The sequence below is a fragment of the Erpetoichthys calabaricus genome, chromosome 4 (genome assembly GCF_900747795.2).
Source record: "Erpetoichthys calabaricus chromosome 4, fErpCal1.3, whole genome shotgun sequence".
In the NCBI taxonomy this organism is placed as follows: domain Eukaryota; kingdom Metazoa; phylum Chordata; class Cladistia; order Polypteriformes; family Polypteridae; genus Erpetoichthys; species Erpetoichthys calabaricus.
In genome coordinates, this window is record NC_041397.2 from 106,033,651 (window position 1) to 106,061,261 (window position 27,611).

The following is a 27,611-nucleotide window of genomic DNA, read 5'->3' on the forward strand; positions in this document are numbered from 1 at the left end:
TCAAGGCTCTGGATGTTGTAGGACTGTCTTGGCTGACATGCCTCTGCAACATCGCATGGACATCAGGGACAGTGCCTCTGGATTGGCAGACCGGGGTGGTGGTCCCCCTCTTTAAGAAGGGGGACCGGAGGGTGTGTTCCAACTACAGAGGGATCACACTCCTCAGCCTCCCTGGAAAAGTCTATTCGGGGGTTCTGGAGTGGAGGGTCCGTCGGATAGTCGAGCCTCGGATTCAGGAGGAACAGTGTGGTTTTCGTCCTGGTCGCGGAACAGTGGACCAGCTCTATACCCTTAGCAGGGTCCTGGAGGGTGCATGGGAGTTTGCCCAACCAGTCTACATGTGTTTTGTGGACTTGGAAAAGGCATTCGACCGTGTCCCTCGGGGAATCCTGTGGGGGGTACTCCGAGAGTATGGGGTACCGGCCCCCCTGATAAGGGCTGTTCGGTCCCTGTACGATCGTTGCCAGAGCCTGGTCCGCATTGCCGGCAGTAAGTCGAACCCGTTTCCAGTGAGAGTTGGACTCCGCCAGGGTTGCCCTTTGTCACCGATTCTGTTCATAACTTTTATGGACAGAATTTCTAGGCGCAGCCAGGGCGTTGAGGGGGTCCGGTTTGGTGGGCTCAGGATTGGGTCACTGCTTTTTGCAGATGATGTTGTCCTGTTTGCTTCATCAGGCCGTGATCTTCAGCTCTCTCTAGATCGGTTCGCAGCCGAGTGTGAAGCGGCTGGGATGAGAATCAGCACCTCCAAATCCGAGACCATGGTCCTCAGCCGGAAAAGGGTGGAGTGCCCTCTCAGGGTTGGTAGCGAGATCCTGCCCCAAGTGGAGGAGTTCAAGTATCTCGGGGTCTTGTTCACGAGTGAGGGAAGAATGGAGCGCGAGATCAACAGGCGGATCGGTGCTGCATCCGCAGTAATGCGGGCTCTGCATCGGTCTGTCGTGGTGAAAAAGGGGCGAAGCTCTCAATTTACCAGTCAATCTATGTTCCTACCCTCACCTATGGTCATGAGCTATGGGTAGTGACCGAAAGAACGAGATCGCGAATACAAGTGGCTGAAATGAGTTTCCTCCGCAGGGTGTCTGGGCTTTCCCTTAAAGATAGGGTGAGAAGCTCAGTCATCCGGGAGGGGCTCAGAGTAGAGCCGCTGCTCCTCCGCATCAAGAGGAGTCAGATGAGGTGGCTCGGGCATCTGATCAGGATGCCTCCTGGACGCCTCCCTGGTGAGGTGTTCCCGGGCACGTCTAACCGGGAGGAGGCCCCGGGGAAGACCCAGGACACGCTGGAGGGACTATGTCTCTCGACTGGCCTGGGAACGCCTTGGGATTCTCCCGGAAGAGCTAGAAGAAGTGGCCGGGGAGAGGGAAGTCTGGGCATCTCTGCTCAAGCTGCTGCCCCCGCGACCCGACCTCGGATAAGCGGGAGACAATGGATGGATGGATGGCAATGGATGGTAGAGAACAAAGCTTTGTAAACACCGATAGCGTCAGCAGTGTGGACTATTTAGCTTTGTGCAAAAGTATATGGAAAGTTAAAAATACTAAAATCATTGTTGAAACGTTTAAATAAGTTATATTAAAAAAAAAAAAAACCTTTCTTCCCATATTGAGGAAAAAAATCACGTCGTTCCCATACCGGGAGTCGAACCCGGGCCGCCTGGGTGAAAACCAGGAATCCTAACCGCTAGACCATATGGGAAACTACATTCAATACACCCCCATTTTGATTTTTCATAGAAGTTTCCATTTATTTAGCGTAGTAATTCATACGTTAAAGTAATATATGACTAACAAACACGTTCCTTTTAACAAACCGGTTATATGGCGGTCTGGAAACAAATAAATACACATCTGTTAAGACTGCACTTCCGCTGATTACGAGTTTCAGAAAATGCACCAAAAGTACACTGAAAGTCCTGGGCAGCAAAATGCTACTTTTAAATCTTCGAACGCCTCACAGAAATACAAGCGAAAAAATAAATGCCGTTCTGATTGTATTTGCTAGTTATAGGCATTCACATTACTGTACTCGTGTAACTTTACAATGGAATTTGTTCGTCCGTATTCGACGCGTGTCTTTTGACATCAAGGGCAGAGTGGAGTCCAAAAAAAAGTCTGTTCCTCGTCGCGATCCGTACATTCGTGCTCAATACTTGCGAATGTGTCATGGAGGAGTGAAGTTAGCTGGAGGCAACCTTCGGTGTGGTTTTAAAAAACGCAGTTTATATAACAGTGATTTAGGATTATCTGACGAGAATGTAAGTTTCGACACTAAAGAAGCCGTGAATAGTTCTCTATTTAGCATTATCTCGTTTGGTGTAGTTAGAGCTGTAGTAACAGCATACGTTAAATTTGGCAAATTGTCTTTTAAAGCATAGGAGTAATCACTATAACGTATTACTTCACGTTGTGCACCTGGTTTAATTATATATTAAGCCACTTTGTGAATTAATTTGGGTTTATTTTTATTCTTACTGCTTTACATTTATGCACTGGTGTGTTTATAAAATGGTGTTTGTATAATTAAAAGCGAAAGATTAAAACGCTGCTTATTCGTCAAAGGTAAAGAGGTTTTCTGGTAAAATTCCAAAACAGTGCAATGAACCAAAGTTAAGCGATGCTCTTTAGGTAATTCCTTGTAGCAAATAAATAAATAATCAATAGTAGTTTTTGTACATAAAATGTAATGACTGAAATTAATATTAAAAGGAATGGAATGTGGATCAAAACAACGGGCTTCCTAGTATAGTAGTATTGTCACATGTACAGAGTGACTTAAATGTTTGCCCAGTTCCCTCTTTTTTTTCTTTTTCTTTTAATATCGCTAACATTGATTTATTTGTATACGGTTGTTTACATGTGATGACAATGTTAGCGTTTAATTTACCCATAATGTTGCACTTTTTGTTTGTGATTTACTGTCAAGAATCATTGCTAGGATGGGCTCATTGAAATTAATTTATAATCATGTTAATTTAAAGCATAGTAGGGTACTTGGTAAATACAGTATCCATTATAAAAGTTCAAATCCAAAATTAACAATGAAATCGCCAGAGACGTTTAGTTTCCCATTTTGACAATATTAATCTTTAAAGTTTTGTACATAAGAAATTTTTTTTCTATGTATAGCTGTAGCTGTATTACTTATTCATGTAAAAGTATATTCATAATGTAAATAACTGTGCCTATAACCAAACCTGACATTAGAAATTATATTAATGGAATAATACAGTATTGCCCATAACAAACAAAGTGCAGTTCTTTTTGGGGGCCAAGAACTCTTAAGTATGGAGTGCCTGATGGCTTTTAGTTTTAACATATTTCACATATGAAGGAAGGTACAGTGCCTTACAAAAGTATTTGTCCCTCTTGGGGTTTATAATTTTTTGTGGCATTACAATCTGGAATTAAAAATGGATTTTATATAATAGACTTAACAATAAATTACCTTGTGTATATGGTCCAACAAAGTAATTTCAGAAGTCACATAATTAGTTGAATAGGTTCAACCCAAGTTCAATCAGAATGTCACAATGTAACCAATTGTATCATAAATGTTTTAAGTCGCCTGGGAAAATAAGTAAATGTAGTTAATTCAAAGCTCACGCTGTTACTTCTTCAGTTTTTTAAATTTTCAAACACAGTAGTCACTGCTGAAATAATAATTGCATTTTATACCTATACTAGACATTAAGCCTGTTACAATAACGGGCGCTAGAATAGTAGTGCATAAACATTAGTAGGAACAGTCTATATTAAATGGCAAAGGACCGTCTATTTTCTGTTACAGTAAATACTGGCTTGTATGTGGCTGTAATATGCGTCACTGTATTGTGTGCCTTTAATTTTCTCTAACAGTAATATGTCTCTCCAGCAAGTATTTTAATCTGTGCTGGCGTGCAGCTGATTATTGTATGTATGGCGTCTCCCCAGCAACGGATTTTATATGCGTGAAAATAAATCTACTTTTAAAAGTCATCCTATTGTAATATCATGAAAATTCGTATATTTAGGAAAACACTTTACACTTTACCGGGCCAAGTTTGTTAATCGCAAATCTGACATCCTCAAAGTGAACACTTGCACAACAACAAACACTAATCCCACCTCTTTGCGTCTCAGTACCCAATTGGATTTTTCGTGCGTTATGTTTTGGGTCTTACCTCATTTACTGAAATCCGATTGCATTGGCCGCGCGATAATTTATAGGCCCCTCCTTCTCTGTCTTGTGTGACGCGTCAGGCGGCCTTTGAAGCATCGCACTGTGCCCCGCGCATGCGCACCTCGCCAGAAGACACACACACACGGACACATGGAGGCACACAGGGATTTTATTAAAGAGGATTAAATTACCAGGATGTCTGTTTGTCTGTACTTCATTTTTTGTTTAAAAGAAGTTTTCGTACTTCTGGTTCTAAACATTGCACCTTCAGTTAATTCAGTTTAATAACTTATTTTGTGAGTTTCTTGTTGTTCTCAAATTTTTAACATTTTATTGAAACATTAAGTAAAACCAAGTAATACAAAACTCACATAGATTGTTTGTTGAAATGTACTCCAAAAAAGTCCCAGCATTTTATATTCTTAATTACATAAAATATGAATTTAAAATCTGCTTCAAAGTAGGCTAAAATATTTTGGTAAATTCAACCTGTATGCTGTATTCCTGTTGAAAATTTGGAGAAAGTCATCAGCTGCCGACATCAGATTTTTATTCTGAGGTTTTTTTATTTGTATTCTGCTTAATTGTGACAGAAATTTAGTCCGTTTTTCTACATTTAAAATACCTGCCCATCCTTTTTCTCATACAGACATGAAAGTTATTCTCAAGTTGGGTCACAGAGGTCTGTGAAAGCCATGCATATTAAACTTGTTAAACTAAAACCAGAAATAAACATGCACTCTTTAAAAAAAAAAAAAAAGGTTAGATAATATGTTAAGTAGACAGCAGATTAACCAAACTCCTCTATTCAGCATCCTACAGGTTGCTGAGGGTTTTATCTTTCATGTTTTGGTATCCTCCTTGGCACTGAAGTGAGTCTTACTTCAAGGATCCAGTGTACAAGGTTCAGATTCTATGCCCAGCTGTTGTTCTTTTGGAATTTGCATGTTTTTCTCATGTTTGCAAAGTTTAGTGGCTGTGGGTGAGTGTGGGTTGTCCTCATGTGGGTCTTGTGATGGACTGCACTCAGTGCAATTTGGATTTCGATTTATTGGGTCTGAGAAAGTTATATAATCCCAAAACGTACAACTAGTAACAAGCATCTGGACAGAGATTACTTGCCACATATTTGAAAAAGTGTACACAGTGGCAATGCAAAAATATTGTTAATTTGTATATCTGATATTCAGTTCTCTTTGAAATGTCACTTATCTGAAACTCTGAATGATATAAATTAATTTGACACAGAAATGTAACCTCCTTATACACCTTTTGAAGCATCCTTATTTGATCTCAAATTATGTAGAAACTGAATTTCCCTTTACACACATCTGTGTCCACCAAATTCAAGATTTCATCCTAACCCAGGAGACAAGACAAAGCAAAAATGTCCCATTCTGTTGTTGAAAGGTTATGACCATTCTGACCGCAAAATTTCAATGTAGTCCCAATTCTTACCGTCACCTATGTGGAGCATGGAGGTTGTGTTGATATCCCTCTCACCTTTTGAAATAAAAAATTATGCATATGGCTTATCAAAAATAAAAGTAGATTCATCAATCATTTTATATTGTTATATAGATATTTTTATGATCCATGCGCCCATTAACTATACTCGCGTAATCCAATTATGTGAGTTTGTCTTCCTTCTATAAAATGAACTTTCCAGGTTGGAGAAAGTCATGTTTACCTTGGTAGCTTTCAAGGAAGATAGATCCCATTTAAAAGGTTTTCACCATTAAGGAATTTTTTTTTTCTTCAGCTTGGCTCCATACTAGAGACTACACCTCAGCCCAGTTAAGTAGCTCTTATTTGCTAGTAGCATTACATCTTGGCATATAAACCAGCATTTGCACTCATTTTGACCTATGACATGCGGATTATTGTAAATTGGTAGAGGATAAAATTGAGATAATGGAGATCTCATACAGTACCTTACTCCAAGACATTCTAACAATGGGAACCTTCATTCTAGACATTAGCTTTTATGTATAAGGTTGGTGAACACAATATGTATTTAAATGGGTTTAGTGTTGAAAATGTAACATATATTGGATGCAGTTTTGTATTCTGTTGATATTTTATATCTTTTTTGGAAGGTAAGTTATGATTGTATAGTTTAGTTAGGATGCCTCTTCATTTTAACAACAAAGAACAGTTTACCAGATTAAAGTAAGAAATTACTTTGCACACAGAATGCTTTTTTTCAGATTTTGTTTTGATGATGTTGTTGAATTTGCACTTCAGATCTGTTCCTTTTCCTGTTTTCTAGTTATTTCAGATGTCCTTGGTTTCCAAATTTATTGTTTGAATAGTTAGGTGGTATGACTTGCATTAAAAAAAAGTACATAAAACTCTAAGGGAGAGAACTATAGTTATATATAGTTTTCACTAAGATATATAGTGTGTGCTTAACACTGTCATGCAAAAACACAAGAGTTTTCGGCTAGGGGTGTATAACTAATATACATTATTATTCTTACTGTACTGTAACTTCTTTTTTGCAGGGCTGATTATTGGAAGTCTCAACCAAAGAAATTTTGTCAGTACTGCAAGTGCTGGATTGCAGACAATAAGCCGGTAAGAAACAGCAAAATAAGTTCTTCATCTTGCCACTTCTGTAGTGAATAGGTAAATGCATTAAAACAACTTGAAAACTTGTTTTAAATTTTGATTGGTAGTAAGTACTCTTTTAAATCAAATATATCGTATTTAATCAACAGTCTTTTTTTATATTTGACCTTTCTGTACAGAATACTGTAATTTTCCTAGGCACTTTACAAATACAAAGGTACAGTTGATTTGTTTCAATGTGTGAATTATTTTCCCCCAGTTTGCAAGTTTAGTAACTTGGTAGGATGACAGAATGAGTCAGAAATCCAAGAATGAACCAGCAGCCTTGGGGTTGGACCTCAGATATGTTTGCCAATAAGCTATGCAACACCACAAATACATGACTAAAATACATTCACAAATTATGATTTAATCCATGTAGGACAGTTAAAACAGGAGCTAATTAATGGCTCCGATACTGAGCTTACATATGGTACGTAGACATTTCAATGCTGTTTCTGTACAGGCTATAATAATACTAATTACAGTATATACTCGCAGATAAGTCGGGACTTGATTTTACAGTATAATTTCTGGTATTTTATAATGTCAGTCGTATAAGTTGAATGCAGAAAACTCATGCTATTGGTACAAGGAATTATGATATGCTAACTCCCACCTGAGAGAGTAACCACGGTGTACACGGCCTTTTTTTTCTATGTGGGTGTGGCAATGCACTGTATGAGCACATGCTCCTGACCTCGCTCTCTCTCTATCATGCCTACGCGACCATACGCTAATACCCGAAGTATTCCGAAACAACGTTTTCATTGATTTGTGTTTCTTCTATCTCACACCTTTATCGTAAGAGCATCCCTTATCTGCGATGGAGCGTTTGATCAGAAGAAAATATGAAGCTGGTTTTAAATGAAACATCGTTAAAGTAGTGAAAGAAATTGGTAACTGCGTTGCTGCAACAAAATTTGATGTGTCTAAGAAACTGATGCGAGATTGGAGGAGGCAAGTAGATGTAAAAAAAAAAAAAAATGATGTGTCGCATTTTTGAACGGGCATACTAGTCGGGGTCTGATTTTATAATTGATTTTTCGGGTTTCAAGACCCGACTTATACAGTGGTGTGAAAAACTATTTGCCCCCTTCCTGATTTCTTATTCTTTTGCATGTTTGTCACACAAAATGTTTCTGATCATCAAACACATTTAACCATTAGTCAAATATAACACAAGTAAACACAAAATGCAGTTTGTAAATGGTGGTTTTTATTATTTAGGGAGAAAAAAAAATCCAAACCTACATGGCCCTGTGTGAAAAAGTAATTGCCCCCTGAACCTAATAACTGGTTGGGCCACCCTTAGCAGCAATAACTACAATCAAGCGTTTGCGATAACTTGCAATGAGTCTTTCACATCGCTCTGGAGGAATTTTGGCCCACTCATCTTTGCAAAATTGTTGTAATTCAGCTTTATTTGAGGGTTTTCTAGCATGAACCGCCTTTTTAAGGTCATGCCATAGCATCTCAATTGGATTCAGGTCAGGACTTTGACTAGGCCACTCCAAAGTCTTCATTTTGTTTTTCTTCAGCCATTCAGAGGTGGATTTGCTGGTGTGTTTTGGGTCATTGTCCTGTTGCAGCACCCAAGATCGCTTCAGCTTGAGTTGACGAACAGATGGCCGGACATTCTCCTTCAGGATTTTTTGGTAGACAGTAGAATTCATGGTTCCATCTATCACAGCAAGCCTTCCAGGTCCTGAAGCAGCAAAACAACCCCAGACCATCACACTACCACCACCATATTTTACTGTTGGTATGATGTTCTTTTTCTGAAATGCTGTGTTCCTTTTACGCCAGATGTAACGGGACATTTGCTGTCCAAAAAGTTCAACTTTTGACTCATCAGTCCACAAGGTATTTTCCCAAAAGTCTTGGCAATCATTGAGATGTTTCTTAGCAAAATTGAGACGAGCCCTAATGTTCTTTTTGCTTAACAGTGGTTTGCGTCTTGGAAATCTGCCATGCAGGCCGTTTTTGCCCAGTCTCTTTCTTATGGTGGAGTCGTGAACACTGACCTAATTGAGGCAAGTGAGGCCTGCAGTTCTTTAGACGTTGTCCTGGGGTCTTTTGTGACCTCTCGGATGAGTCGTCTCTGCGCTCTTGGGGTAATTTTGGTCGGCCGGCCACTCCTGGGAAGGTTCACCACTGTTCCGTGTTTTTGCCATTTGTGGATAATGGCTCTCACTGTGGTTCGTTGGAGTCCCAAAGCTTTAGAAGTGGCTTTATAACCTTTACCAGACTGATAGATCTCAATTACTTCTGTTCTCATTTGTTCCTGAATTTCTTTGGATCTTGGCATGATGTCTAGCTTTTGAGGTGCTTTTGGTCTACTTCTCTGTGTCAGGCAGCTCCTATTTAAGTGATTTCTTGATTGAAACAGGTGTGGCAGTAATCAGGCCTGGGGGTGGCTACGGAAATTGAACTCGGGTGTGATACACCACAGTTAGGTTATTGTTTAACAAGGGGGCAATTACTTTTTCACACAGGGCCATGTAGGTTTGGATTTTTTTTCTCCCTAAATAATAAAAACCATCATTTAAAAACTGCATTTTGTGTTTACTTGTGTTATATTTGACTAATGGTTAAATGTGTTTGATGATCAGAAACATTTTGTGTGACAAACATGCAAAAGAATAAGAAATCAGGAAGGGGGCAAATAGTTTTTCACACCACTGTACGTGAGTATATGTGATAATATATATTTTTTTCGCACACTGAATAACATAGTCATCTCTATCTACCTCACAAAGCAAAACTTAATTTAAAATGTATGGAACTATTAAAATATAATTAAAAATGTATCTAAGTGGAACAAAAAGAAAAGTTAGTCATTAAGAATTACAAAAAGCACGTTGAAAAAGGTGAGTCTTTAAGTGCCTTTTAAAAATTGGCAAGGATGCTGAGGTCTGAATAGATTGTGGTAGATTGTACGTACCATAACCTTGAATCAATAGAAGAAAAACATGGTAGTCCATTGTGCATAGTTTCATCCATGGGACAACCAAAACGTTAGAAGATGGGAACCTCTAAACCAATGGGAGTGTGTAAGGTGAGGAAATACTGGATATAAACAGGAACTTTAGCAGTAGCACATTTGTAGACAAAAAGGAGTGAATGGCCCTTGATAGCAATGTGTGTAACAACAGACTTTATTATCTGGCTGGGAGTACCCACTAAAATAGCTTCTGTCGTCCTGCCATTTCATCAAAAAATTCAGTGCATTTACATGCAGACACATAGGGCCCTATGATTTCCGCGATCCAGAAAACACAGACGGAATCATGGAATTAACGCATTAAAACGGATTTTAGATTTAAAAACGGAAATGTGCTGAATTTAGAGACTAGATTTAGAAAATTTGGTGATGACTTGAGCGCCGCCGTGAGTGGCAGCAATTCCAGCAGCTCCGTGTATGACTTTATTTTTCTAAATTTTTCTCTATTTCACTGTTAATTAACTCCTACCACTTTCTTTTATGTGGACTCATTCCCTGGACACTTTTTACTACTTGGACATGGATTTTTACATGCCGAGACTCGTCTGTTCAAGTAGTCAACTTCAAGCGCTGAGAACAAATGCCTGCGACGGTGTGGTTCCCTGTTTACCTGACGAGGTAAGAAGGCGGTATCGCGGCAGCAGAGCCGGTGCTAAGATAAAAGCCAAGCATTTAGAGAGAAAGTGGCGCTACAAACCTTCGGTGCCTTCTGTGATTCTGGGAAATGTGAACTCACTACCAAATAAAATTGATGAACTGGCTGCGCTGATGAAAAATGTCAGGACCTACAGAGAATGCAGTTTATGTTTTAGGTAAACGTGGCTAACAACTAACATCCCGGATGCTAACGTGGAGCTACCTGGGTTTAGCACAGTTAGGGTGGACAGAGACGCAAGTACCTGCGGGAAGCAAAAAGGAGGATGACTCGCACTCTATGTCAATACAAAATGGTGCATCTCTGGACATGTTAACATTAAAATCTCCACTTGCTGCAGGGACATCGAACTGTTGGCCGTAAATTTGCGTCCCTATTACTTGCCCAGAGAGTTTGGACATGTCATTGTTGTTATTGTATATACAGTATCCTTCCTCGGGCAGACGTGGAGATAGCGGGTGACATCATCCATTCCGATGTGGCTAAATTACAAACACAACACCCCGAGGCACTTGTGCTAATCGCTGGAGACTTCAACCATGTAACGCTGGACAAAACATTACCTGTCTTCTCAGTATGTGGATTGTAACACCCGGGGAAATAGGACTATTGACCTACTGTATGCAAACGTTAAAGACGCATACAGCGCCACCCTGCTGCCTGCGCTTGGGAAAGCAGACCAGAAGACCATAACCTGGTTCTGCTTCAGCCTCACTACAAACCAAGAGTGAGGGAGCTACCTACAACCACACGCTCATTCAGGAAGTGGTCCCCTGAGGCAGAGGAGGCTCTGAGAGACTGCTTTGGAACTACGGACTGGGATATCCTGCAGGGATCTTAAAGTGAGAACATTGAGGAGGTTGTTGACTGCACTACTGACTACATCAACTTCTGTATGGACATTGTAGTTCCAGTAAGAACAGTATGCTGCTATGCTAACAACAAGCCATGGATTACAAGTGACATCAAGGGCCTTTTGAACCAGAAGAAAAGGGCTTTTAAAAGCGGTGATCACCATGAGCTCAAGCGCGTGCAGAAGGAACTCCGAGTCCAGCTCAGGGTGGCGAAGGAGCAGTATAGGAGAAAGCTGGAGCAGAAGTTGCAGAATAACAGCATGAAGGAAGTGTGGGATGGGATGAAGATCATCACTGGCTGCAGCTCGAAGCAGGGTGCCACCATCGAGAGAGATGTGGAGAGAGCAAACCAGATGAACAACTTTTTTAACAGGTTTGACCACCCTAACCCACTCTCACCTCGGAGTACTGCACCCTCCACCCATCCTTCTGCTGATACCAGCATAGGAGAGAGTTTACCCCAACCCACAATTACAGCAGCCCAGGTAAGCAGAGAGCTGAGGAGACTTTGTGCCAGCAAAGCAGCTGGTCCAGATGGAGTATCGCCACGACTGCTGAAGGCCTGTGCGTTGGAGCTAGAGAGTCCTCTACAGCGCATCTTCAACCTGAGCCTGGAACAGGGGAGAGTCCCGAGGCTTTAGAAAACATCTTGCATCACCCCAGGCCCAAAGGTATCACATCCTAGTGAGCTGAATGACTTCCGGCCTGTCGCTGTGACGTCGCATGTGATGAAAACCATGGAGCGGCTGCTACTTCACCACCTGAGGCCACAGGTCCGTCACGCCCTTGACCCTCTGCAGTTCGCATACCAGGAGAAGGTGGGAGCAGAGGATGCCATCATCTAAATGCTACACCGATCCCTCTCCCACTTGGACAGAGGCAGTGGTGCTGTAAGAATTATGTTTCTGGACTTCTCTAGCGCCTTCAACACCGTCCAACCTCTGCTCCTTAGGGACAAGCTGACAGAGATGGGAGTAGATTCATACCTGGTAGCATGGATCGTGGACTGTCTTAAAGACAGACCTCAGTATGTGCGTCTCGGGAACTGCAGGTCTGACATTGTGATCAGCAACACAGGAGCGACGCAGGGGACTGTACTTTCTCCGGTCCTGTTCAGACTATATACATCGGACTTCTAATACAACTCGGAGTCCTGCCATGTACAAAAGTTCACTGACGACACTGCAATCATGGGCTGCATCAGGAGAGGGCAGGAGGAGGAGTATAGGGACCTAATCAAGGACTTTGTTAAATGGTGCGATTCAAACCACCTACACCTGAACACCAGCAAAACTAAGGAGCTGGTGGTGGATTTTAGGAGGCCCAGGCCCCTCATGAACCCTGTGATCATCAGAGGTTGCAGACCTATAAATACCTGGGAGTGCAGCTGAATGATACATTGGACTAGACTGCTAATACTGATGTTCTTTGTAAGAAAGGACAGAGCCGACTATACTTCCTTAGAAGGCTGGCGTCCTTCAATATCTGCAATAAGATACTGCAAATGTTCTATCAGACGGTTGTGGCGAGCGCCCTCTTCTATGTGGTGGTGTGCTGGGGAGGCAGCATAAAGAAGAGGTATGCCTCACGCCTGGACAAACTGGTGAGGAAGACAGGCTCTATTGTAGGCACAGAGTTAGACAGTTTGACATCCGTGGCAGAACGACGAGCATTGAGCAGGCTCCTGTCAATATGGAGAATCCACTGCATCCACTAAACGGTATCATCTCCAGACAGAGGAGCAGCTTCAGCGACAGACTGCTGTCACTTTCCTGCTCCACTGGCAGACTGAGGAGATCATTCCTCCCCCACACTATGCGACTCTTCAGTTCCACCCAGGGGGGTAAACATTAACATTATTCAAAGTTATTGTCTGTCTGTATACCTGCATTGTTACCACTCTTTAATTTAATATTTTCTTTATCAGTATGCTGCTGCTGGAGTATGTGAATTTCCCCTTGGGATTAATAAAGTATCTATCTGTCTATCTATCTATCTACTGAAGGGGTGACTGTTACAAAACTTCCCAATAAATTAAATGATTGAATAATTTGTAGTTCTGTCATTCAGGTACTATTTTCTAGTTTGTTGTTTTTCAAGCAAATGCAATTCTTGTAGAAATCCACTTGTGCCTCTGTTTGTGCTCATGTTTCCTGCATGTTTTCTCATTAAAGGTATGCGAATTAGCTAGCTGCACGAGACAGGGTATCTGATACTGCTTGCTTCGACATTTCTAACTACGTTGAAAAAACTATGAAACACGACCTTATCTGCAAAATTGAGGGCACAACAATATCCTTGTGACTTTTACAACAACTTTTCTGCAAGTTTTGCCAGCATACCATAGTACCCTTTTAAAAATTAACGATTTTTGTGGATGTAATAAATGTTTTGCCTCGCAGTGAGGAGGCACGCATAAACTCAGCACCTACAAACCTGGGCAGAAGAGCAGGCTTCTCCTCAGATGCAACGAGCCCTTAAAGGGGGGTCTCTTTTTTTCTGTTTAATTCCTAGATTTATGGTCTTGTAGATTAATTTGCTTTTGCTTTGTAATTAATTATTTTAAGATATGCAGAAGATGAAGCTACAGATGTAATGATGCACGTTTTCAATCTGTAAACATTTAAGGTTTAAGAATCATTAGAAATAATTCACATAATTATAATTACAGGTACTGAAGACTAGTACTTTTTGGCAGATGTTATCTTTATGGAAAGCTACAACTTTCCCACCTTTTCACAGGCAGCACTTCAGTTCGTTCACAACAACCTGCTGAATCTTAATGACATTTTAGAAGTGGGTACAGACAATGCATCATACTGTCTGAAAGCATATCAGGAAGTTTTAAAAGAGGTTATGCATAACAGTGTCCATTCACCCTGCTTGTGTCATGTCATCAGTTTGGTGGGAGAGACCTAGCAGCATTATAAATACTTTAGTGAGGCTGCATCACTAGTGATGTGGGTAAAGTCTGCCTTCTTCAAGAAGCCTGCCAGGAACCCCCGAGGCAGGAAAAAACCACATGGAATAGCTGGTTAAAATCAGTAGGGTACCTCACTGAACATATTCACTACAAAGAGTTGTTTCTGGCTGAGGACACATCAGCTGAGGCTGTAACAAATATCCTAAACCCTAAAAGTGAAGTTAACCTCAGATGCATCAAACTAGTAACACCTTTTCACAATTCTGGAGGGCACTTACTTTCCTACTGCAGTCTCAGCAAACCGCATTATGGAGGGTCTAGGCTTCTACCTGATGAATGGAACTGCAAAATAAGGTTCAGTTGTGCTAGTGTGCTGTTTCATTAAAATGAATGTAAAGTGCCATTTCATTATTGTTTGTTTTGTTGTAGCTGTTGCTACTTACAGTAAAAATAAAAACATAACCCAAAAATCTGAATCAAGGAAAAATAGAATGGTGAAATCCTAAAATCAAAAAAAAATAAATAAAATTGAATTTGTGAAAAAATAAAACTGATTCCATAGGTCCCTCGACGCATAACCAGAATTAGGTGAAAACCTGTTTTTTTACAAGTTCATGTTTACATGGACAAGTAAACTTCTGGAAATCTCCTTTGTCAAAACTGTCCAATGTCTTTAAAAAAAAAGAGTATGGAACATTTGAAAAATTAGATACTTCATTCCTCCAAAATAACATCAAGTCAAGTTTTTAGATACCTAAAGTTGTACTGTCTACCCCACTACCCGGAAACGTGTTGTGCTGTTTGTCTATAGCTTCCTATGTAATGAAAAACTTCCTAATGTTTGTGCTAACTGTGTCCTGGTGTTCTCATTGGACACATTTTAAAGTAGTCTCGATCCACTGTATTGGATCAGTGGATCACAGAGCACCACAGATGCGATTTTTCCTCTGAGGGTGTTGATAGAGAAGTATAGAGCAGGCCAGAAGGAGTTGCATTGCGTCTTTGTGAACCTGGAGAAAGCATATGACGGGGTGCTTCAAGAGGTGTTGTGGTATTGTAAGAGGAAGTCGAGAGTGGCACAGAAGTATGTAAGAGTTGTACAGGATATGTGTGAGGGATGTGTGACAGTGGTAAGGTCTGTGGTAGGAGTGAGAGTCATTCAACATGGAGGTGGGATTACATCACGGATCGGCTCTGAGCCCTTTCTTATTTGCAATGGTGATGGACAGGTTGACAGACAAGACTAGACAGGAGTCCCCATGGACTATGATGTTTGCTGATTACATTGTGATCTTTAGCAAGAGTAGGGAGCAGGTTGAGGAGATCCTGGAGAGGTCTAGATATGCTGTAGAGAGGAGAGGAATGAAAGTTGGCAAGAACAAGACAGAATACATGTATGTAAATGAGAGGGAGGTCAGTGGAAAGGTGAGGATGCAGGGAGTAAAGATGGCGAAGGTGGAGGAGTTTAAATACTTGGGATCAAACAGTACAGAGTAATGGGGATTGTGGAAGAGAGGTGAAAAGAGAGTGCAGGCATGGTGGAATGGGTGGAGAAGAGTGTCAAGAGTAATTTGTGACAGATGGGTATCAACAAGAATGAAAGGGAAGGTCTACAGGGCGGTAGTGAGACCAGCTTTGTTATATGGGTTGGATTCGGTGGCACTGACCAAAAAACAGGAGACAGAGCTGGAGGTGGCAGAGTTAAAGATGCTAAGATTTACATTGGGTGTGACGAGGATGGATGGTCATCCCATGCAAGGGATATGCAACAAAGTACAGTACTTAATATGACTGCTTTAATATATGTACCATTGCTATGTCCCAACCATTATGGTGTCCTGAAAGTGGGGGGCATGTAGAAAAACTGTTGTCCTTTGTACATGGTGTGACCAAATTGTATACAACCTCGGTTCACGAACGTCTCGGTACACGTACAACTCGGTTTACGACCAAAAAGTTTGCCAAACTTTTGCTTCGGTTCACGACCACACACTCAGTATACAAACAAGCCAGTTTCCCTTTCGCTTTGTGCGCGCTGATGATTTCTGCATGTGTTGCATTGTTCTCCGTCAGACGTGCGTGCGTGCTTTCGCTGTGAACTCTTTGTGCTCTATTTCATTTCCCTTCCGGTTCGTATGCACCGATTACTGTATTTAAGCACGTGTTCAGCCTCTCCCTGCTCATTGTTCTCAGTCAGACGTGCATGCTTTACCTGTGAACTCTTTGTGCTCTACAGTATTTCGTGTGCTTTTGCAGTTAACCATGGCTTCTAAGCAAGTGAAGAGTGGTGAGAAGAAAGTTTTGCAGAAAATTGAAATCAAAGTAAAGAAAGAAATTATTGAAAAGTATGAGCGTGGCGTTCGTGTTACTGATCTTGCCGCCGAGTACAAGAAGTCAAAACCTACGATTTCATCTATTTTAAAGCAGAAAGAATCTATTAAAGCAGCTGATGTTGCAAAAGGAGTTACAGCGTTAACCATGCAGAGACCTCAAGTGCTGGAAGAGGTGGAAAAACTGTTTACCAGTTTACTCATTTACCAATTTGAGAACCCTCGTGCTTTCAAACAGCACAATGTAAACAAAGCCAGACTGCCAGTGATGTGGAGGGCAAACACGAAGGGTTGGGTCACACGGACTTTGTTTTTGGAATGGCTGCACGAGGCTTTCGCTCCCACCAGCTAAACAGCTAAATACACCAGAAACCCAAGAAATCACAAGAGAGAAAACATTCCTCCATCTCCCTCAAAACTGTAACCTCCTGTCCACCCATTTTCTCCTTACTTCATGCCAGACCTCAACTTATGCAAGGTTAGTTTTCTTGGTGGTTTATGGTTAGTTTTTGTATTACAGATTTTTCAAATGTTCCTTTTTCCCCCCTGTGCTTAAAACTCATTAAAAGAAAGTGTTTATACAGCGATCGGTTGCAAGGCTATAGCGCGAACTCCTGTAAATGTTACTTTCTTGGTTGCTTGTGGTTAGTTTTTAAATAAAGTTCGGATTTGTTCAAATGTTCCTTTTTTCCCCCTGTGCCTAAAACTCATTAAAAGAAAGTGTTTATACAGCGATCGGTTGCAAGGCTATAGCGCAAACTCCTGTAAATGTTACTTTCTTGGTTGCTTGTGGTTGGTTTTTAAATAAAGTTTGGATTTGTTCAAATGTTCCTTTTTTCCCCTTGTGCTTAAAACTCATTAAAAGAAAGTGTTTATACAGCGATTGGTTGCAAGGCTATAGCGCAAACTGCTGCAATGTTAGAGAGAGAGAGAGCGGGCTCGCGTGCAGCTGAGAGAGAGAGAGGGGGCACGTGCAGCTGAGAGCGAGCGAGCCTGCTCGTGCAGCTGAGCAGGGAGCCTGGGTGTTTGTGTCAGTGTTATTCAATGTTTTTACATTAGTTTACTATTACACTGTGCATTCAATGGAGTAATTAACTATATTTGTGTTTAAAAATCTTTAAAAAAAAAAATATTTTTACATACAGTTCGTACGGTCTGGAACGGATTAATTGTATTTACATACAGTCCTGTGGGGGAAATTGCTTCGGTTAACGACCAATTCGGTTTACAACCAGAGGTTTGGAACGAATTATGGTCGTGAACTGAGGTTCCACTGTACCTTTAAATTAAAGTTTGAAATGTGCACTTTCATTATGCCTGAATTGTTTGAGTTGTAATTTTAAACTATGGAGCAAAGGGTTAAATCAAGGAAAAGTATGTCTTTGTCCCAAACATTATGGGGAGCACTGTATAGTCTACCACTTATTATCATTAACTATCCTTGTAGTGCTTCTACAGTTTCCTTACTTTCAAATTGTCTTTTAACAGAGCATTGAATTTCATGAAAGGGGAAAGAACCATAAGGAAAATGTTGCAGCCAAAATTGCAGAGGCAAGTATATCTTGTTTATATTTTAAAGAACTGTTTTAGGTAAATCAGGGACTGGAATTATTGCAAGAAAAGTTATAGAAAATTCTGATGGATTAATTATCACAGTTTTAACAAACTGTTTAGTTAAAGAGAATTATGCACACAATTTAATAATGTTAACTTCTGTTTTCATTAAATACTCTCAGGTTTGTATTATCCAGTTCAAATTTGTGAGAACAATATTTGGATAACAAATCTTAATTGGAATAGGCTATCCAGGAGTTTTTCTAATATTTTTGCTAACATCACAAATAGAGAAAAAATACTGTATATTCTGGTGTACTATATGTGTGTATGTTTGTGTTTGCATGGCAGTATTACTAATATATTACAGGTTTTTTAGTTAACTCCAGCCTAAATCAGTTTCATGTTTACCAAGCAGGGTAAAGTAGCTTTAATTTCATTTCTCCATTGTCATCTTCCAGCACCTGTTAGAGTAAAGGATATTCAAAGCCCAAATGCAATAGTATCTATCCCCAACTACTCCCAGTCTCTGCAGAGGTTCTCACAAGCATGATGCACTGGGGCATCCTTATTAGCCTCACTGGACTCCCTTCCATCTGGAGGAAGAACAGCAGCAGCAGTAGTATGTATATTCTGGGACCTTTCCTGATTGCTAATATCCTCACTCTAGAACTATAGGTGCATCAGCCATGCAGAGAAATGTCCTTCCTGCTGCTTGTAGTTATCATTTGTCATCATTGCATAGGTCATTTATTTTCCTAAGAATTCCATTATGTTTTCAAGTTGCATTTTTTTTAATGCCAATGAAATGCAAAACAGACTATATTGTGGCTTCTCAAGGTTAGCTGTTCTTTCAGTAGTAATGAATGTATGTAGTTGGTCAGTTCTTTCTAAGAGTGAAATATAAGCTAGACATTTTTTTTGTTGTGTTTTGCTGTATGAAAAGTCTTGAATGCTTTGTATTTTCTGTGCTTGACAGAAAAAGATGTCTGCTCATTGTATTTTACACTGGAAATAATTGCTAAAATCCAAGTTCCAATAAATAGTATTTCATGCTTAGAAAAGGAGCATAACAGATTCTTTGACATATGGATAAAAATATCTGGTGGTACATGTTTTCTTTATGCATTTGCAGACGTGCAGCAAGAGGCATGAGGGCTGGCTTTGAGAAAGTTAGATGTATATTATGTGTCAGCAGTGGTGCTGATGTAAGGTGTGGGTCCTTTAAATGTGACACCTGGATGCTGCACTGTACTAATGTTGCTTACACCCACAAGGGAATTTAGAGAGACATAAGTAGAACATTTTTTTGTTCTTGAGAATTTTTTATGAACAATTTTGAAAACACTTCAATTTTTTGTATGACATCTCCTGACTCATCAGTATGTGGAAACCTCACTTATACACCATTTGCGACTCATCCTGATGTCTAGTTATGCAAGATGTTAAGCAGTTTTTGCCCTTTAGACCTGAAAAACCCTAGTTTTCGACTATTTTTGGACCATATTTTGTGCAAGAAATTACACCTTTTTGATAAAGATTAAACCAATAGGCGCCTCCTTCAAAAATGATCAGAGTGACTGCATGCCACATTATCTAATCCCAGGGTTCACCCCTAATGAGATACGAGCGGTCAAAGTTACTTTTCAACAAAAGATTGAAAAAATGGGGATTGGTAATATGTGTTTGTGGAGTGTCATTTTATGCTATTTTGAGGTGGTCATCACGAATTTGATAGTATGTTTGATTTTTAATTTTTTTAGTGGTGGTCTTAGCCCTCTGAGAGCTACTCTCAGAAGGTTAAACATGACAAATTTCAAATGTAACAGTAAAAAAAAAAAAAAAGTGTAACACCATATTCAAACCTATAGTGTGTCTCTAACAAAAATACTGTAAATGTAACTAAATTCAAACAAACAAATCTAAAAAAGTCATAAGCCACCAATCTTATATATAAACATCTTCACATGGAAGTGTGTGTTGTCTGTCTGTCCGGCCCGTAAGTGAGAGGTGGAGTCAGGGTAAAGGCTCTACCTCAGAGGATATGCAAGTGAGGCCAGCACGTCAGCAAAACAAAACCTAAGAAGAAAGAGTCACTTGCTTAGCCGCTAATACAGAAGCTAGGTGAGTACATCGACAAAACGGTATCCCTTTTACATTTCCTCCCATGGCTAATACACAAGCGAGGCGAGCTCATCGGTAAAACGAAACCTCCTAGGAGAGAGATCCCCAGAGTAGTTCCTTTCAGTTGCCTGACTTCTCTACATTTAAATTTTTTTTCTGACGATTTCAATAGTTTCTAGGACCCTTACACAGCTAGTATACTATAAATACCTGTATCTAAAATATGCAGCCCTATAAACTGCTTCTTGAGTGGTTTTGATATACAGTCATCCCTCACCTATCGCGGGGGTTACGTTCCAGAGCCCCCTGCAATAGGTGAAAATCCGCAAAGTAAAAGCCATATGTTTATATGGTTATTTTTATATTGTCACGCTTGGGTCACAGATTTGCACAGAAACACAGGAGGTTGTAGAGAGACAGGAACTTTATTCAAACACTACATTTGTCTCTTTTTCAAAAGTTTAAACTTTCTCCATGACAAGACAGAGATGACAGTTCCGTCTCACAATTAAAAGAATGCAAACATATCTTCCTCTTCAAAGGAGTGCGCATCAGGAGCAGAGAATGTCAGAGAGAGAGAGAAAAGCAAACAATCAAAAATCAGTACGTGCTGTTTGGGCTTTTAAGTATGAATATCAGAGAGAGAGAGAGAAAAGCAAACAATCAAAAAACTGATAGGTGCTGTTTGAGCTTTTAAGTATGCGAAGCACCTTGCGGGAAGCATATTGCTTGACAAAGCAGCCGCTAGTAAGCCGAGCAATGTGAAGGTAGTCTTTCACCTTTTTTTAGATGAGCGTCTGTATCCTGTAGGTGTGCGAACAGCCCCCCTGCTCACACCCCCTCCGTCAGCAGAGAATGTCAGAGCAAGAGAGAGAAAAGCAAACAATCAAAAATCAATAGGTGCTGTTCAGGCTTTTAAATATGCGAAGCACCGTGCGGGAAGCATATTGCGCAACAAAGCAGCCACAAGTAAGCCCAGCAAGGAAGGGTGCAATGAAGGTAGTCTTTCAGCGTTTTTTGAGGAGCGTCCATATCCTCTAGGGGTGCGAACAGCCCCCCTGCTCACAATATATTTGAGGAGTTTTATTTAATACGTAATACGTGCTCTGATTGGGTAGCTTCTCAGCCATCTGCCAATAGCGTCCCTTGTATGAAATCAACTGGGCAAACCAACTGAGGAAACATGTACCAGAAATTAAAAGACCCATTGTCCACTGAAACCCACGAACCAGCGAAAAATCCGCGACATATATTTAAATATGCTTACATATTTTAAAATCCACGATAGAGTGAAGCCGCGAAAGTCGAAGCGCGATATAGCGAGGGATTACTGTATTGTGCATAGAAAATAAGAGGGGTTTAATTTAATTGTGACGGCATTATAGTTGTACAATAACTTTGTGTTTTTTAATGAGGATAAATAATGATTTTGGCACCCAATTTATGTTGTTGAGGTGTGATTCTGATACCAGTTTATTGGTCTGTGTGTTGTAGATATAGGTAATTATAGTATACTAGCCATCCCCCACGGCTTTGCCTGTGTATTAGTAAAACTGGACAGTGAGGAGGGCCCTGCCCCGCTCTCTACTCTTGACGTCACTCTTCCCCCTCCCCTCGGCCCGCAGCCTCTGTCTCAGATTAGCACGAATATATCGCTACTGTAAGCGAATTATGATTCTTAGCGCAATGAGAGAAGTCGGAAAATCCACCGTAATGTTCAAGCAAATTATAGAAAAAAAAGTTCTAAATCCGTTAAGTAGTTCTCTTGTTCGCTAACTAAGCAGAGTTAAGGTTACGCCCCGAGGCAGACGCATGAGTGAGGAGGGCCCCGAACCCTTCCCCTCAGCCCGATGAGTCTCTCTTGGATTCATCCTAATAAATCGGTACCACAAGTGAACTATGATACTTTGCGCGATGAGAAAGTCGCAAAATCAATGTAATGTTCAAGCAAATTATAGAAAAAAAACCCATTCTAAGTCTGTTAAGTAGTTCTCTCATGAAAACTGGACAGACATACAAGCGGGTCTAAAAAAGTATAAGAAATTTCGCGCTTGGACCACAACATTTTTAAAACCGTTTCTTAGTGAGCACCTATAGGCCAAGGGTAACCTACATTCCAAATTTCAAGTCCCAAGTCCTCATGGTTCAGGAGATTTCGTGATGAGTGAGTCAGTGGTATTTGGCTTATATATATCTTTTTCTATAATACGCTACCGTGGCTGTTCGTTTGTCTGTCCAGGATTTTAAATCACCTGTAGCTCGCAAACCGTTTCACCTATTGACTTGAAATTTAGTACACATATACTACCTGACGTCTACTATCCACTTTCGGGGTGATAATTTTATTACTCTTTTTATTTTTATTTTATTTTATTGTAGAATCAACTCTCGGCAGCTTGCAGCAGGGCGGCACATGCGTACAGGCGCTGTTCTCATTCCCTACCACCTTTGCTAATCATTCATGAGGCAGATTGAAGACTTAAGTGCCAGATTAAGTGAAGAATTAAAGAAAACATACTAAGTAATTGCAACACAAAAACTAACTTAATCAGTTTTAATGCAAAAATATGCCGACGAAATAAGAGAAGCAGCGGGCCTCTAGGGTGGAGTAAAGAAGAGCTGCTCAGGAAGCAACAAGCACATCAAACTCTGAGCAAACGAATGATAAACGTACAGAGAAAGAGGATGAATACTATGAATGCTCAATTCAAGTGTGTTCACTGCACGTTATTGTGTAGTGCACCATTACTGATATATATATACACATATATATATATATATATATGTATGTATATATGTGTGTGTATATATGTATGTGTATACAGTGCATCCGGAAAGTATTTACAGCGCATCAGTTTTTCCACATTTTGTTATGTTACAGCCTTATTCCAAAATGGATTAAATTCATTTTTTTCCTCAGAATTCTACACACAACACCCCATAATGACAACATGAAAAAAGTTTACTTGAGATTTTTACAAATTTATTAAAAATAAAAAAATTGAGAAAGCACATGTACATAAGTATTCACAGCCTTTGCCATGAAGCTCAAAATTGAGCTCAGGTGCATCCTGTTTCCCCAGATCATCCTTGAGATGTTTCTGCAGCTTAATTGGAGTCCACCTGTGGTAAATTCAGTTGATTGGACATGATTTGGAAAGGCACACACCTGTCTATATAAGGTCCCACAGTTGACAGTTCATGTCAGAGCACAAACCAAGCATGAAGTTGAAGGAATTGTCTGTAGACCTCCGAGACAGGATTGTCTCGAGGCACAAATCTGGGGAAGGCTACAGAAAAATTTCTGCTGCTTTGAAGGTCCCAATGAGCACAGTGGCCTCCATCATCCGTAAGTGGAAGAAGTTCGAAAATCACCAGGACTCTTCCTAGAGCTGGCCGGCCATCTAAACTGAGCGATCAGGGGAGAAGGGCCTAGTCAGGGAGGTGACCAAGAACCCGATGGTCACTCTGTCAGAGCTCCAGAGGTCCTCTATGGAGAGAGGAGAACCTTCCAGCAGGACAACCATCTCTGCAGTAATCCACCAATCAGGCGTGTATGGTAGAGTGGCCAGACGGAAGCCACTCCTTAGTAAAAGACACATGACAGCCCGCCTGGAGTTTGCCAAAAGGCACCTGAAGGACTCTCAGACCAGGCGTCACGTTTGGAGGAAAACCAGGCACCGCTCATCACCAGGCCAATACCATCCCTACAGTGAAGCATGGTGGTGGCAGCATCATGCTGTGGGGATGTTTTTCAGCGGCAGGGACTGGGAGACTAGTTAGGATAAAGGGAAAGATGCAGCAGTGTACAGAGACATCCTGGATGAAAACCTGCTCCATAGCGCTCTTGACCTCAGACTGGGGCGACGGTTCATCTTTCAGCAGGACAACGACCCTAAGCACACAACCAAGATATCAAAGGAGTGGCTTCAGGACAACTCTGTGAATGTCCTTGAGTGGCCCAGCCAGAGCCCAGACTTGAATCCGATTGAACATCTCTCGAGAGATCTTAAAATGGCTGTGCACCAACACTTCCCATCCAACCTGATGGAGTTTGAGAGGTGCTGCAAAGAGGAATGGGCGAAACTGGCCAAGGATAGGTGTGCCAAGCTTGTGGCATCATATTCGAAAAGATTTGAGGCTATAATTGCTGCCAAAAGTGCATCGACAAAGTATTGAGCAAAGGCTGTGAATACTTCTGTACATTTGATTTCTCAGTTTTTTATTTGTAATAAATTTGCAAAAACCTCAAGTAAACTTTTTTCACATTGTCATTATGGGGTGTTGTGTGTAGAATTCTGAGGAAAAAAAATGAATTTAATCCATTTTGGGAATAAGGCTGTAACATAACAAAATGTAGAAAAAGTGATGCGCTGTGAATATTTTCCGGATGCACTGTATACAGTTAGGTCCATAAATATTTGGACAGAGACAACTTTTTTCTAATTTTGGTTCTGTACATTACCACAATGAATTTTAAATGAAACAACTCAGATGCAGTTGAAGTGCAGACTTTCAGCTTTAATTCAGTGGGGTGAACAAAATGATTGCATAAAAATGTGAGGCAACTAAAGCATTTTGTTAACACAACCCATTCATTTCAGGGGCTCAAAAGAAATCGGACAAATTAAGTAACTGGAAATAAAATGTTCATTTCTAATACTTGGTTGAAAACCCTTTGCTGGCAATGACAGCCTGAAGTCTTGACCTCATGGACATCACCAGATGCTGGGTTTTCCTCCTTTTTAATGCTCTGCCAGGCCTTTACTGCAGCGGCTTTCAGTTGCTGCTTGTTTGTGGGCCTTTCTGTCTGAAGTTTAGTCTTCAACAAGTGAAATGCATGCTCAATTCGGTTATCATCAGGTGACTGACTTGGCCATTCAAGAATTATCCACTTCTTTGCTTTAATAAACTCCTGGGTTGCTTTGGCTGGATGTTTTGGATCATTGTCCATCTGTATCATGAAACGCAGCCCAATCAGTTTGACTGCATTTAGCTGGATTTGAGCAGACAGTATGTCTCTGAACACCTCAGAATTCATTCGGCTGCTTCTGTCCTGTGTCACATCATCAATAAACACTAGTGTCCCAGTGCCACTGGCAGTCATGCACGCCCAAGCCATCACACTGCCTCCAACGTGTTATACAGGTGATGTGGTATGCTTTGGATAAGGAGCTGTTCCACGCCTTCTCCATACTTTTTTCTTGCCATCATTCTGGTAGAGGTTGATCTTGATTTCATCTGTCCAAAGAATGTTTTTCCAGAAATGTGCTGGCTTTTTTAGATGTTCTTTAGCAAAGTCCAATCTAGCCTTTCTATTCTTGAGGCTTATGAATGGCTTGTACCTTGCAGTGCACCCTCTGTATTTACTTTCATGCAGTCTTCTCTTTATGGTAGACTTGGATATCGATACGCCTACCCCCCGGAGAGTTTTGTTCACTTGGTTGGCTGTTCACCATGGAAATGATGCTGCGATCCTCCACCACTGTTGTCTTCCGTGGACGTCCAGGTCTTTTTGCGTTGCTGAGTTCACCAGTGCTTGCTTTCTTTCTCAGGATGTACGAAACTGTAGATTTTGCCACTCGTAATATTGTAGCAATTTCTCGGATGGGTTTTTTTCTGTTTTCGCAGCTTAAGGATGGCTTCTTTCACCTGCATGGAGAGCTCCTTTGACCGCATGTTGTCTGTTCACAGCAAAGTCTTCCACATGCAAGCACCACACCTCAGATCAACTCCAGGCCTTTTATCTGCTTAATTGATAATGACATAAAGACGGACTTGCCCACACCTACCCATGAAATAGCCTTTGAGTCAATTGTCCAATTACTTTTGAGCCCCTGAAATGAAGGGATTGTGTTTAAAAAATGCTTTAGTTGCCTCACATTTTTATGCAATCATTTTGTTCACCCCACTGAATTAAAGCTGAAAGTCTGCACTTCAACTGCATCTGAGTTGTTTCATTTAAAATTCATTGTGGTAATGTACAGAACCAAAATTAGAAAAAAGTTGCCTCTGTCCAAATATTTATGGACCTAACTGTATATGTGTGTATATATGTATGTGTGTGTATATATATACAGTACTGTGCAGAAGTTTTAGGCAGGTGTGAAAAAATGCTGTAAACAAAGAATGCTTTCAGAAATATAAACAATGATTGTTTATTGTTATCAGTTTACAAAATGCAAAGTGAGCGAACAAAAGAAAAATCTAAATCAAATCAATATTTGGTGTTACTACCTTTTGCCTTCAAACCAGCATCAATTCTTATAGGTACACTTGCACAAAGTCAGGGATTTTGTAGGAATATAGTCAGGTGTATGATCAACCAATTCTACGAAACAGGTGCTAATGATCATCAATGTCACACGTAGGTTGAAACACAGTCATTAACTGAAACAGAACCAGCTGTGTAGGAGGCTTTAAAACTGGGTGAGGAACAGCCAAACTCTGCTACCAAGGTGAGGTTGTGGAAGACAGTTTCATGTCACGGCAAGATTGAGCACAGCAACAAGACACAGGGTAGTTCTACTGCATCAGCAAGGTCTCTCCCAGACAAAGATTTCAAAGCAGACTGGGGTTTCAAGATGTGCTGTTCAAGCTCTTTTGAAGAAGCACAAAGAAACGGGCAACGTTGAGGATCTAGTAGACGCAGTGGTCGGCCAAGGAAACTTAGTACAGCAGATGAAAGACACATCAAGCTTATTACCCTTCGAAATCGGAAGATGTCCAGCAATGCCATCAGCTTAGAACTGGCAGAAACCAATGGGACCCAGGTACACCCATCTACTGTCCAGAGAAGTCTGGCCAGAAGTGGTCTTCATGGAAGAGTTGCAGCCAAAAAGCCATACCTCCGACATGGAAACAAGGCCAAGCGACTCAAGTATGCTCGAAAACATAGGAACTGGGGTGCAGAAAAATGGCAACAGGTTCTCTAGACAGATGAGTCAGAATTTGAAATATTTGGCTGTAGCAGAAGGCAGTTTGTTTCGTCGAAGGGCTGGAGAGCGGTACAATAATGAGTGTCTGCAGGCAACAGTGAAGCATGGTGGAGGTTCCTTGAATGTTTGGGGCGGCATTTCTGCAAATGGGGTTGGAGATTTGATCAGGATTAATGGTGTTCTCAATGCTGAGAAATACAGGCAGATACTTATCCATCATGCACTACCGTCAGGGAGGCGTATGATTGGCCCCAAATTTATTCTGCAGCAGAACAACGACCCCAAACATACAGCCAAAGTCATTAAGAACTATCTTCAGCGTAAAGAAGAACAAGAAGTCCTGGAAGTGATGGTATGGCCCCCACAGAACCCTGATCTCAACATCATCGAGTGTGTCTGGGATTACATGAAGAGACAGAAGGATGTGAGGAAGCCTACATCCACAGAAGATC

General features: G+C 40.8%; 1 protein-coding gene and 1 non-coding gene across 2 annotated transcripts in view; one reads left to right on the top strand and one right to left on the bottom strand.

Annotated features, from left to right (window-relative positions):
* Positions 1–1,626: 1,626 nt before the first annotated feature.
* On the bottom strand, positions 1,627–1,698 carry trnae-uuc (transfer RNA glutamic acid (anticodon UUC)). Its single transcript has one exon. It is a non-coding gene; the product is annotated as a tRNA-Glu (tRNA).
* A 421-nt stretch (positions 1,699–2,119) lies between these two features.
* wbp4 (WW domain binding protein 4) overlaps positions 2,120–27,611 on the top strand; it is a 73,699-nt gene continuing 48,207 nt past the window's right edge. The window contains exons 1-3 of the mRNA XM_028799646.2: positions 2,120–2,257; positions 6,669–6,741; positions 18,032–18,094. Coding sequence (XP_028655479.1) covers positions 2,256–2,257; positions 6,669–6,741; positions 18,032–18,094 — 138 coding nt within the window. The 5' untranslated portion in view covers positions 2,120–2,255. The remainder of the gene's footprint in view (positions 2,258–6,668; positions 6,742–18,031; positions 18,095–27,611) is intronic.